Source organism: Dermacentor silvarum, chromosome 1 (assembly GCF_013339745.2).
Source record: "Dermacentor silvarum isolate Dsil-2018 chromosome 1, BIME_Dsil_1.4, whole genome shotgun sequence".
NCBI classification, from domain to species: Eukaryota; Metazoa; Arthropoda; class Arachnida; order Ixodida; family Ixodidae; genus Dermacentor; species Dermacentor silvarum.
The window spans coordinates 267,061,224-267,074,120 of NC_051154.1; the positions used below are offsets into that span (position 1 = coordinate 267,061,224).

At 45.5% G+C, this 12,897-nt stretch overlaps 1 protein-coding gene across 1 annotated transcript in view; it reads left to right on the forward strand.

Moving 5' to 3' along the window:
• Positions 1-12,897, forward strand: part of LOC119440146 (presequence protease, mitochondrial-like) — a 147,825-nt gene that overhangs the window by 31,973 nt on the left and 102,955 nt on the right. The window contains exons 8-11 of the mRNA XM_037705087.2: positions 3,824-3,950; positions 4,047-4,135; positions 5,826-5,954; positions 7,381-7,494. Coding sequence (XP_037561015.1) covers positions 3,824-3,950; positions 4,047-4,135; positions 5,826-5,954; positions 7,381-7,494 — 459 coding nt within the window. The remainder of the gene's footprint in view (positions 1-3,823; positions 3,951-4,046; positions 4,136-5,825; positions 5,955-7,380; positions 7,495-12,897) is intronic.

Consider the following 12,897-nt stretch of genomic DNA (forward strand, 5'->3'; position numbering starts at 1 on the left):
CAAGCACTACAGTTGGGTATGCCGGGCTGCGGCTGCCGATGTTCCGGGCTGGTTTGCGTCGTCGTTGCTTTCAGACTCAAAGTTCGATGAAAAGTGAGCGTCCTCTGACTCGCTGCTGCTCGATGCATCGATAAGATCAACTGCAGAGGCAGCGGAATCGCGAGTGTGTTGCCTGATATCATCATTTTGTGAAACTTTCTGTGCCGATTAAAAAAATGCAATTCTTTGTTTAAGGGATAATTCTATGCTTGTTTCCATCATTTTGTGACTTGAGCTTTCCATTTGACCATAACCTCTAGAAATTTCACACAGTTGTCGGCACTTTAAGAGACGAATTGAATTAAACCGAGTTGTATTATTGGAAGTACACTGCATTTCCTGTTGCCTCTAAGCTCTCTGAGGTCGTGCCATACTTGCTCCATACTACAATGTAGACCGCTTATACAGTGCAGTCCACATATAACGATACCACATATAATGATATATCGGTTATAACAATGAGTCGAGCTAAGAGTATCAACTTATGCATTAGGGCTATGAGAAAAAAAAACATATATAACGATATGTTATTCACCGCATATCGGATATAACGATTGAAATTTTGCTTCTGTGCGGTGCTTCTCATGCAGAATAATCGTGAAAATTGCGTTCCTACGTTGCCCTTAACCGAGACGGGGCGCAAAGTTTGCCTACGCGAGTTCTGATCTGCCACCATTACCGCGCAGCGCATCCCGCCCGCGCGCCGATTGCGAAAGCCACGGAGAGCATCGCAAGTTGGTGTAGCATGCACAAGATGGCGCCAGCTGCTTCGACCCCCCCCCCCCCCCGTGTCACCGGCGGTCGCGCGAGGAGAGGGCGGAAGAAAGGCGATAAGCGAAGGCAACGCCTCCTCTGGCGAGGGGCGCCTGCACTCCCTGCCGTGCGCTCTCAACGAAGCAGCGGCAGGTGCGCCCCTTGAGACGAAACTGATTTTGCAAGAGGGGGAGAAAGCGATAAGCAAGCGGCGCCTGTGCGGCTTACGCTCCCTTTACAATCTTTCTCTCTCAGCGAGCGCGGAAATGCACCGCGGAAGCAGCGGGAGGTGCACCGACAAAGCGCAAAGCTGTGTCTCTTGAGACGAAGCTGCAAATTTTGCAAGACTCGAAGTACGAGCTCGCGCAGTGGATGATATCGACAAAACCGGGAGCGCCACGATCATGAAGGCTAGAAGCAGTGTCCATGCCGATCAACGGAAAAGACGGGCTTCGTGCGCCGCGACGAAATCTCCATGGACGAAACCAACACGATGGTGTCCGAACTCTGGGAGCACGTCGCTACTGACGATGAAATAGGTGGTGCTTCGATGGAGGAGCTTCTGAGTGCAAATAGTGGTGCCTCGTTCTGTGAAGAGAACTCTGACGGGGCGATCGTTGTTGCGACAGACGGCGGCGTTGTGCGACGTCAGCAGCAGTGACGACGAGATTGACAATGGCCCGTCTTTGACACCGACCCCGAGGTTCAACCAAAGTGCAACGTCGTCGATCGAGCCGCTCATTGAATTCATGCACGCTAAATTATAGCCGCAAGTGCTCGCGCAGCAGATGGACGCAATGCACACGGGGTTTGTGAATCTGAAACTTCCACGAAAGCAAGTGCAGATTTCTATTTCAGCGTGCCTAACGATTGAGACGCTATTTAGAGGTATAAATAAAGTTTTATTTTTCACGGCCTACTTTCTACAACGTCAATTTTTTTATCGCAAGTGGGAGTTTCGGTTTCGGCACTGCAAAGGTATATTCGCCATTTTTTTTTTTCGGCAGTCCAGATATAGCAATGATCGGTTATAACGATCGGATTTCTCGTTTTTCTCGATATCGTTATAAGTGGACTGCACTGTAACGTAAGTCGCTGGAGTTGTGAATATCTGCACTATAAGAGGTACCGCACTATAACCAAAACAATGATTTTATTGCGATAGCAATCACATGGACACTCCAGGCGCATTTCTGCTGTTGCCGTGAGGTTCCGCAAAAAGTCCAAGAACAATAAAATTGTCGACGTGCGCCGTATGCTGTATGTGCGAGTGAAAGCGTGTGAAGGTGAGCCAGTGATCGCGGTTCAATCTTGTGCATGCAAGGGAAGAAAGTGGGATGGAAGCGCGCCGTCTTCCTTCGCGCGCAGGCTTCGGAGGGAGGGGAGGGTCATGTTCTACTCCGGCCAGCCGCGCCCGCCAGCCGGGGCCGCTATATCTTGAAAGCCATCTGCGACGGAGGCACAGTCCGTCATGCGCTGTGTTTTGACGTCTTAGTTCGCGTTGGAGTGAGACACATCACGAAGGTCAATTCACTCGCTGCTCCTGTAGCGCTTACTCACTGCAGCGTTTTGACAGCGAGTGTGTGCGGTGATCAAGTGAGATGTGTTCATATTTGCTTGTGCGTGCGTGACACCATGCTTGTTAACGCGCATAAAGCCACGGTAGTGGACGTGCTTTCGCGCACTCCCGTCATTGCGTCATTCTGCCTGCTTCGCGTGAGGAATGCTTGGATGCGTGGCTGGCGAAAAATAGGAACGGAGCTATTCACGTGCCAGCAACGTTGGAATGCGCCCTACGGTGCCAGACACGCTGGTTGCGTTGTGTCGTAGGAGCTGATGCCGGTTGTTCGCCACCGTGATGTCACGGAGCTCAATAGGTGCGCGTGCGTTACGTCGGAGTATATCTGTGGCTTGAGGAGAGCGTTCGCCGTCTCGGTTGACTGCCGAACTTCCAGGCAGCCGCACTGTAACCAGTACTTCGTCTTCCGCAACTGCACTATAAGCGATACGCGTGTATAGATAGAGTGATATGGGAAAATTAACAGGAGTCTGAAAAGACCACATTATATCCGGTGCTGTACTATAAGTGGTTACGTTATAAGGGGTCTATACTGTATGTATAAAGTGTGACATGCAGCTGTGTGGTAGCTGAGTGGTTAGCATGTTTGGTTGTCTGTCTGCTGATGCACTACTGAAACAGTGTACTACTGCTAGCAGCAATTTTGAGAAGCCTTCAAACCAGGTCCTCGTCCTATCACATACAGACAGACAGACAGACACAGACAGACAGACAAGAAACTTTTTGTCCTAAGGGACTACTTTGTCGTAGTCGCGGGCCGCACCTGCACCGGGGGAGGAAGACCGTGATCTTCAGCCCTTTCGCAGGCCCTTGGACAGTCCGAAGCTGGGTTTGAAGGTCGTCGCTAGTTGACGGCTTCTTCCCAGTCTTCTTGCCTGTTGAAAGGCGAGTGGTGCAATGCAGAACATTGCCACAGCATGTGGTAAAGGTGGACTTTTCCTCGCCGCAGTCGGGGCAGCGGGGATCCATACCCGGAGCGTACTATCACATAGTTTCTTGTTTGGTTCACCAGCATACTTATTCACTTTTTTTGGTGTAGGTGGCAAATTGTTTTAAGAACTGGCAGTTCCAGGATAGTAAACTTAATAGTAAAAAGGTGTGCAATTGACATATGGGATCTGGGACAAATACTTTGTGGTCCCACTTTTCCACGCATATTGTAGTGATGGCACCATAGCAGAACTGTATCCACTGTCTATATGTTATGAATGTGTGCACTTTTGAATGATTTTTTTGAGCGGTGTTGTCTTGTCGAAGGCACATCTTTACTTCAGAGTGGAGGAGGCTGCAGCTATGATTAACTGATAGGAAGCCAGACTTGCACTGTTAGCTACAGGGGCTAACTCAATATGAACTTGGGCTATTGTGCCGCATTGTTGGAAGTGGTAAACTGACATTATCTTGAACAAGCAAATAGCTGAAGCTTGGTTTCTTTCCTTTCTTTTTGACCAGATTTCTAACCTATGGTGACTTTCCTATGGAAAAGACACTGTCACTGATCGATGAGTTGGCCTTGTCAAAGTTTGAGAAAATTGATAGCAGCCATGTCATACCACCTGAGCCAAGGTGGAAAGAACCGGTGAGCATTCCTGGTTTTTATTTTTGTGGTTGTGTTGCTATACAGCTGTCCTCCGCAAAAAAAAAAAAAAAAGTAATGTAAGAAAATATATTGCAGAGAATGGAGACCATGACTTGCGTTCCAGACCCATTGGCTGCAAATCCTGAGAAGCAGTCAACAGTGGCAGTAACATATGCAATGAATGAGTGAGTTTTTTTTATTTTTATGTGTGTAATTTATTTTATGTGGTTTTGGGTTTGCTCTTCAAGAAACCCCAGGCACACAGTGCAAGCTGTGATAAGGACTTGGTAAAACATGCCTAGCAGTCTTCTTCACTGTGTAATCTACTTACAGTTGCTGAGTGTTAACAGCACATCGCCTGCCACATTGTAAAATAAGAGTTCAATCAACTTACCACATGAACTGCTCTTATGTGAAGGAAGTTTTGTGAACCTGACCTGTGTTTATCATATCAGCCTGAGTGAAGTCCTTTGAAGCTGATGCTATTGTCTATTCCTTTAGCTTGTGTCCTCGCTTAAATGGCTTCTATGTAAACTTTTGCCTAGTGCCATGCTTTAACAGTAAATACTTTTTAACTCATATTTCATGGCAATGCCCAAAAAGTTTGCAATAAACAAATTTCTGCATGACCGCTTGTTGGATTTGATCAACCGACAGCATCAGCATTAAATAATTAAACCTCCTAAGACACACCGTGTTGCTCCTTGGTCACAGCTTTACAGTCTTTGCACTTGTTCCCCTGTAATTTGTGTATGGTCATCCATTTATCGAGAACAGGCTTTCTTTTTTATGCAGTTTCACTCTCTGCACTAGAATTGCTGTTCGTTGCAGCATGAAAAGGCCTAAGTCTCGTTGGCAAATCTAGCAGTGTTTATTTTAGTATGTGTTAGGCATGTGTAGTTACCATTGCCCAAAATTTTCTCCTGAATACTCACCGCTTTGTCCTTGAGTTGTTTCATCTCGCAGCTCATTGCCAAAATAGAATGGTAGTGTCACTCTGTTCATACATCACTTTATTGTTAATGCCATTCTCACTGATGTCACTCTAAATTAGGGGTGCATGAATAGTAATTTTTCAAACCAAATTGAATATGAATTGACTAGTGATTACACCGAATCAAATACGAATACAAATAAAATAACTTTTGAATAGTTTTAACATAATAAGACAACTTTCCTTTCAATAACGTGCAATAATAATTTCACTTGAATCATTATTATATTTCAACCAACATCAAATGAAGATAGAACACTATGCACTGAAATAATCTCCTTCATTGCAGTTTGTATAGTATTAATGGTGCTGTTTTGTAACCATCTCTTAAATAAAAGTCGGGCATTAAAATTAAACAAGATGCTTAGCAAAAAAAGCTGCTTCACGAAGGAAGTGAGTCTTCCTTCATGGTCAACAAAAAGTTCTATGATAGGATGCTATGATAGGATGCAAAATGAATCCTTCGCTGTTTTAGTTTCTTTTTCAAGTGCCGCCCATTGGTATTGATTATTCAAAAACTGTTTGAGAAATATTCAGTATTTTGAATATTAACGCTCCAATTCGAGCACCGAATTGAATCATTGAATAAAAATGTATTTGATTTGTAATTCAAAGTTGTTGAATATTCGCGAACCCCTACTTTAAGTGCTTTTGTTCCTCCTCGTACTTGCATTGTCCCTGCATATCGTTCTTCTCTTATTTTCACTTTAACAGCACGTGTGTGCATGTAAACACACACATACAGATGTGTATGTATGCCCATGTTGCAACTGTCCATGAAGACATGCATATGCAGCACAACAGCTTGGCTCACATCATTTTGTGAAGTGTGATGTAAGCACTGGCATTTATGTTATTGCCGTGTTTTTTTGATTCTCCAGTATCACAGATACACAGGAATCATTTGCCATGTCAATACTAAGTCACCTCCTAGTGAATGGACCTAACTCACCATTCTACAAGAACTTACTTCAAGCCGGAATTGGAGCTGACTACACGCCATCACTTGGGTATGTTCACGTATTTAATCCAATAAAGCCTGCAGACCAGTCTGACACCTCGGTGTTGTCATTGCTGACGAGTCCTTGAAAGTTGTTGCAGATTGGTGTTGATTTTGCATGCACAATGCTTTCATAAATTGTTTTTTTTGCTTTCCTAACTCTATATGTGTTCTCTGTTCAACAAAATAACTTCTAATTTTATTGTGCAGGCTGTGCACTGTAGGAGTGGTATAAGCTTTCCAGAAAGTTTATCATTCTGTAATGCACATGGAATGCATTGTGCTGTTCTATATACATTGCCTTACTATGTATTGTTTCACCTCAGGCTTTATAGTTTTGTACTGTTCCATTGTGTGGTTGCACAGTTGCCTGAGCTGATGTAGGATATTGCCTAGTGTAATTATGGCGTAACCGCTGTACTATTCCATCTTATTAAAGTTAAGCTTATGTTCAGAAAACTGTTGCCTAGTTTGTTCATGGACTGAATGTTATGACCATTGCACATTAGCACATGTATCAGTGGGACTGAACTGTAGTTTGTTTATTTATTTCTGTGCAACATTGCAAGTTGGCCATAAATACATAAAGTAAATGTAGAGATAGATATATCTAGCCACCTTTTCTTATGGAACCGTTTATCCACAATCTGTTAGAGAGAAAAAAAAAAAAGTAAAGGCCTTTGGCTGCCAGAAGTTGGCTGGCTCTTACTTTTTTATTGTGGCAAGGTGTACATGTTGTTCTTGAGAAATAGTTTGGTTCAATGGACTGAAAAATTTCGCTACTTGAGAATGCATTCAGCCAGCAACATGAAAAAGGACAGCAGAACGAACCCAGTGCAGCAGTGTGCTGTGTCTTTTTTTTTTTTATCTGGTGTTATTGTTCGCATTGCCTACTAAATTCATCTAGGTGGGCCATCTGATGTAGTTTTATGAGGTAAAGTGCAAAAGGGAACAGGACAGGGGGAGAGCACACATGACAGGCACTGTTTACTGAAACTTTTATGTCTTCCTGGAAATTCATTTCAAGTGGATACGTCTTGCAATCTGACCGGCTACAATTTGTAAACTGCAATATGTGCCATAATGTAATTAAGAATTTAATTAAGGAATTTTGTTAATTAGTTAAATATGTGTTTCGATTTATCATGCTGGTAATGTCCTCCTCTTCGATTAATACAGCTCAAGAACAAGTACTATGCTATCTGCCATTGGCGATTTTGTAAAATTCCATAAAACTTAAAAATGATCACCCCATATATTCCCTGCGTCTAAATAAAAGTTAAAGTAAACGGTGCTTTTCTTGTGCTTTCTCATTCTGTCCCAGTTCTTTTTGTGCTTTTTGTCATCAAAAAGTTTACAGTCTTTATTGTTCTTGACCAATGTTGTGCATTATTACTATTGTTATTGATTTACCTCAAAACATTCTGCAATTACAGGTATGATGCCAACTTGAAAGAGGCGTTTTTCTCAGTTGGCTTGCACGGTGTGAGTAAGGCTGACATTAACAAGGTGACTGACATAATCAATCAGACATTTGATGAAGTTATCAGGTGAGACATCCTGGCTACAGTTCTATACTTTTTAGCTGTGCTTACTCTAAAGTTGGCTGTGTGCTTAATTTTGTGATCTTAAGCAGCAACCACATTAAATGTGTGGCTAAAATGTGTACGATGTAGTGTCCACTGCACTGTCTAATTTCCCAGCAAATCTTACAGTTGAATCAATCAATCAATCAATCAATCAAATTTTTATTAATTCACAAAAAGGTTTTGCAGATAGAAGTATACAGAAGGAGGTCCCATAGTAAAGACTGAATTGGGACCTCCTGTTCATGGTTAGCATAAAAGTTACAATGGCAAGAACGGTAGCTGAATGAGTACAATTGCAAAAATGATAAATAATCGCAGTATAAAAACACAAATAGAAAAAATATATTTGATATAATAAAGTACCAATATGAACATCTAAGTAGAACCCTTCTAATAAATTTTCCATGAGACAGTGAGAAAAAAAAATTCACCGCAGATTATGATACTCCCTAATGCGAAATTTGGGCGCAGCTCTATACGCGTTTTCATTTCACAATATACAGTGCAGTCCACTTATACGACACCACATATAACGATATATCGGTTATAACGATGAGTTGACTTAAGAGTATCAACTTGTGCATTAGCGCTATGAGAAAAAAACCCATATACAGTAAAACCTCGATAATTCGAAGGTCGCCGGACCGCAAAAATTCTTCGAATTAAGCGGATTTTCGAATTAACCGAAATGAATAAAAAGAAAGAAAACAAGCAAGAACTTGCCGCAAAAAGAAATCACCTTTATTTTCCATGTCCGAGAAAAATTACTCAAAGTAATCACCGATGCGGGATTACTTGGCGCGCTCGTTCGCCGCCCCTAGTGCCATGCTCTCCAGCTGGCTCAAAAAACGTAGCATACATATATCACCCGCACTGCACTCAAGAAAGTTGCGGACGATGTTCACGGAATCGACAAATACCGCGAAAGCGGGCGTGGTGGTGCTTGACTCCAAAAATTTGGACTTGCTGGATATTCCGGACTTTAAAAATGCACCATCAGGGTTCCCATTGAGTTCATGCATTTTCGCACCCAATTTTTCGGATGAATTGAGACCCCAAAGTTCGATTTTGCGGACTAAATCGATCTTTCCGAGCCGCGTTACCCAGTCTTAGAGGCCACCATGTTGGATTTTGCACTGGCTTGGATTCCAGTGGCTCGCTGTATAGCCTCCAAGATTGGAACGCGCTATCAATAGAGAGCTCGCGCAATCCTCCAGTCTCGGAGGCCATGCCCGCTCTTCCTTGGCTGACAAAACGCTCCAGAGTACTGCACTTTTTCTTTTTTCTTAGTATATGCGCTCAGCACTATCGTTGTAACCATTTATTGTGGGATGTTTTCTTATTGCGACAGCAATTATACGGACACTTCAAGCGGATTTTCGCCGTCGGCGTCGCCGCCCTGAGGATCCATACAAAGTCCAAGGGCGATAAAATCATCGCCGCGTGCCCGCCGTATGTGCGAGTGACAGCGCGCGGGGGACGCGCGCTTTCATGGAGAGCGAACGCACGGCGGAGCGTAAACGCGACTTCCTCTCTCGTGCGAAAGGCCGTGGGGGTATGGGAGGGAGGGGGAGGGGGGGGGGGGTGACTTCTACTCTTCTAACAACTGCGTACTTAGCGCCGGGGCGGTTTCTCGCGCGCACCGTATCTTGAAAGCGATCTCCAGACGGCTCTAACCTTTTGTATGCGCTGTGCTCTCGCCGCTCAGTTTCCTTTGAAGCGATAGACCGCACGAACCTTCGCTCGCTGCGGCGGCCGCGCTCGTTCGTGTGCGCTGACACCACGCTTGTTAAGGGGGGACGTGGCTTTGAAAATCAACTTCCCGATTTCTTCATGGATTTTGATGAAAATTGGCACAAATGTTTAGAATGTCTCCCTGATACTTCCATAAAAGTTTCAGAGTGATACCTTGAGAACATTTTATTGAGCATAATTTTTCTCTCTTGAACTTTCTGGAGGGCCTGGGGAGCTTAAAAAACATGATGGAAGGCTCGTTGAGTATTGAATGCATAGCTCAATGCGTGCTGGAGGTCGTGACAGTCTTACTTTTTTTTTTTCGCAACACAAATTTTTTAGATAGTCATTTTTGAAGTTACCTTCGCACCAAGCACACTTTCGGAGTGAGCGAATAGCCACACCATAAATTTATAAAAAGTCAAGATAAAAATGCGAGACTGTCTCGACCTGCACTGTAGTCCAAGGAACGTGACAAAAAAAAACAGAATCAAAATAGGCTAAACGGTAACGAAGAAATCAGCTCCAGAAACTGAGCAGAAAGGCGAAAAAACAGTTTTGAGAAAACGGCTCTCAAAGTTTCCCCATCTCTTCAGTTCTCTAAAACGCACCAAATTTGTTATCTTTGATGTGTTTTGTGATGTGGGGCTTCTTGGACATGTGCCCTCTGGTCTGCTGTGCCTTTGTTCTGTGTTTTTCATGTTTGTATGGCATTCTTTACTGCTGCTCTACAAAGAGCATGGTGCCTGGGTTTCAAACCAAGTGAGGTGCAGAACTATGTGGGCATAAATATACAGTAGTTCTAGTGTTGTACCTGCAGACTGCCTCATTGATAGCAGTCTCTAGTACAGTCAGTGAGGCATTGTTTTCTTTTGGTAGAATCTACCATGTTACTGAATTTTGGGATCATCTTCCATTGGCAATGGCTATGGATGTTAGGAGAGCCACTGATAGATAGGCAGCAATGCAGCTGCTAGGCACTTTCCAGCCTGCATGTACTTTTGTATGATGCCTCACTTCTGCAGCCAGGTGTCTGTGCCAGCCCAAGTGGCCTAGTGAACAGAGCTCATGATGAGGTTCTTTTTATGAAGGGGTGGTATGATAGGTATTGGTACGAGAAATCGTGGCAATACGATAATAGAGTCGGCGCGCGATGTGCTAAGTCGCGGGTCTGAGGTGCCGATGTGCGAAATGCCTGGTCGCGGGTCCAAAGAATAGACGCTCGGTGAGCTCAATCGCGCAGTCCGAGGTGCCGACGCGCGAAATGCCTGGCCGCGGACTCGAGGAGTCGACGCTCGAGGTGCCGATGCGCGCAGTACCTAGCCGCGGGTCCGAGGAGTCGACACTCGATGAGCGATGTGCCGACGCGCGAAATGCCTAGCCGCGGGCTCGGGGAGTCGACGCTCGCGATGCCGACGCGCGAAGTGCCTAGCCGCGGGTCCGAGGTGTCGACTCTCGATGAGCGATGTGTCGACGCGCGAAATGCGTAGCCGCGGGCTCGAGGAGTCGACGCTCGATGTGCTTAGTTGCGCAGTCGGAGGCGCCGATGCACGAAATGCTTAGGCAAGGATCCGAGAAGTCCGCGCGTCGGAGGCGGAGGCGCCTACGCGCGAAAGGCTTAGCCTCGTGTCCGAGGATTCCGTGCCCGAAGCATTGTCGCGAAGTCCGCGTCGCCGATGCTCGGAATGCCTAGCCGCGGGTCTGAGACGTCCACAAAAAGCGGGATCGGCCACGCTACTGCGATGTCCGCATAGCGCCCGCTTTAACACTCGTCGAGATTACGGAAACTGTCCCGAGCTCGCGAGGAGACCGCAACAAGCGGAGCAGACGACGCCGTCGCGGAGCGAGCACCGGACCAATGGCGAACCGCGCTTGAGTCACGTGGCGGGCGCGGCCAATCGGTGGCTCCGGCAAGACCTTCAATCATTGGCTTTTTGTGTGCTCGTTTCTGTATGGAGGAGATAGCTGAAGCGGCAAATTTGAAGACGGAGAAATGCGCTTTCCAACGAGACCAAGATGGCGGCGCTCGGCTGCGCCGTTCCGGAGATATCGTGGCTTGAAAAACGCCGTTCTTTCGCGATTTCCGCGAAATTTTTCGGCACCTTGGCTGATACAACAATTTTTTTAGAGCACTTCTACTTGGTTTTCAGTGATGATATTTCGGAATCAGATAGAATAAGAGTTATAGAAACTGAAAATTTGATTTTCAAAAAATCGATTTTTAGCCATTTTTCGCGATGCGAAAGCCGCGTCCCCCCTTAATTCAGTGAGTCTTTTTTTTTTTTTTCTCAAGTTTCGGTTGCTATTTTGGACGTGGCGTGTACACTGAGCAGGTGTCTCGGAGACCCATGTCTCAGTGATCGGCGCTACTTCCTGTACCTTCGTGAGAGCTAAGCGGTGCGAAGCTCGTTTCTTGGATCTCCATGGCGAACTCCGTTGGCGGAGATCGCCAACGCGGTGACGTTCGTGTCGACTGTACACAGAGACGACGTCATTTCTGCGCAAATCCAAGCAAGTCGATCTCCTCCAAGCGTAGTATGAGGCAAGGCATTATTAGAGATTTTTTTTAAGCCGCACTAATAACTTTTTTTTTCGGCCGAATGAGTTTTCCGGACTATTTTTCAGTCCCCACGAGCTCGGAAAATCGGTTGGCGACTGTACGGAGCGCCCTAACCTAACCGCCGCACGTTGCTACTAGCCGGAAACTTCGAATTATCCGAATAGAGCCGCGCGGGCCATTCAAATTATCCGGTAGAACTTGCATTGAGAATGACGGGACCGCTCAAATTCTTCGAATTAACCGAAATTTCGAATTAACCGAGTTCGAATTATCGAGGTTTTACTGTATAACAATGTGTTATTCACCGAAATATCGGATATAACTATAAAAATTTTTAGGGATGGGCGAATAGTGGATTTGAGGTTCGAAGCGAATTCGAAGCGAATAGTGATTTGGTCGAATAATTTCGAATCGAATAGTTCAAATAGTATATATCACATATTACAGTAAAACCTAGTTAATTCAAATTTTACGGGATTGAAAAAAAATGTCCTAATTATCAGGGTATCCAGAAAACAATAAGCAAATGCTTACTACGTCAGTACGATTTTATTAGTGTAATGGATGAGCAAATCCTTTCTCTATTTTGCACAAAAGCAGTGCAGAAGCTGCAATTCTCCTCATCTCGTGACTGATTGGCTCTCGCAGCGGCGATCGAGGCCTCGTGACTTCCTTCGCAGCATGGCCGCGGTGCGCGCCATCATTTGCGACACGCTTTGCACTACTGCGCACACATCCCGATTATTTTTTCGCCAGTAAACTGACCGCCAACAGATCGCACGTCCATCGCGATGTAGCCGGTGCTCTTCACCCTCGACAGCTTTGCACCGAGTCAAACCGAAACAACTGTTTGTCGCAACTGCGGCCGCTATCGACGCGATTATGAATGGCGACTTTGCGGTGCTTAAGGGTACGGCCACGCTAGTGGCAAAAACGCGCGCGTCATGCTGCGAGCGGCAACGCGTCATGCCACGCGCGGCAAACGCGGCAGGAATCGGGGGTTTTACGACTTGCCGAGGGCGCCGAGAGCGACGAGGGTGACGTCACGGAGCCAATGGCAACCGGACCTC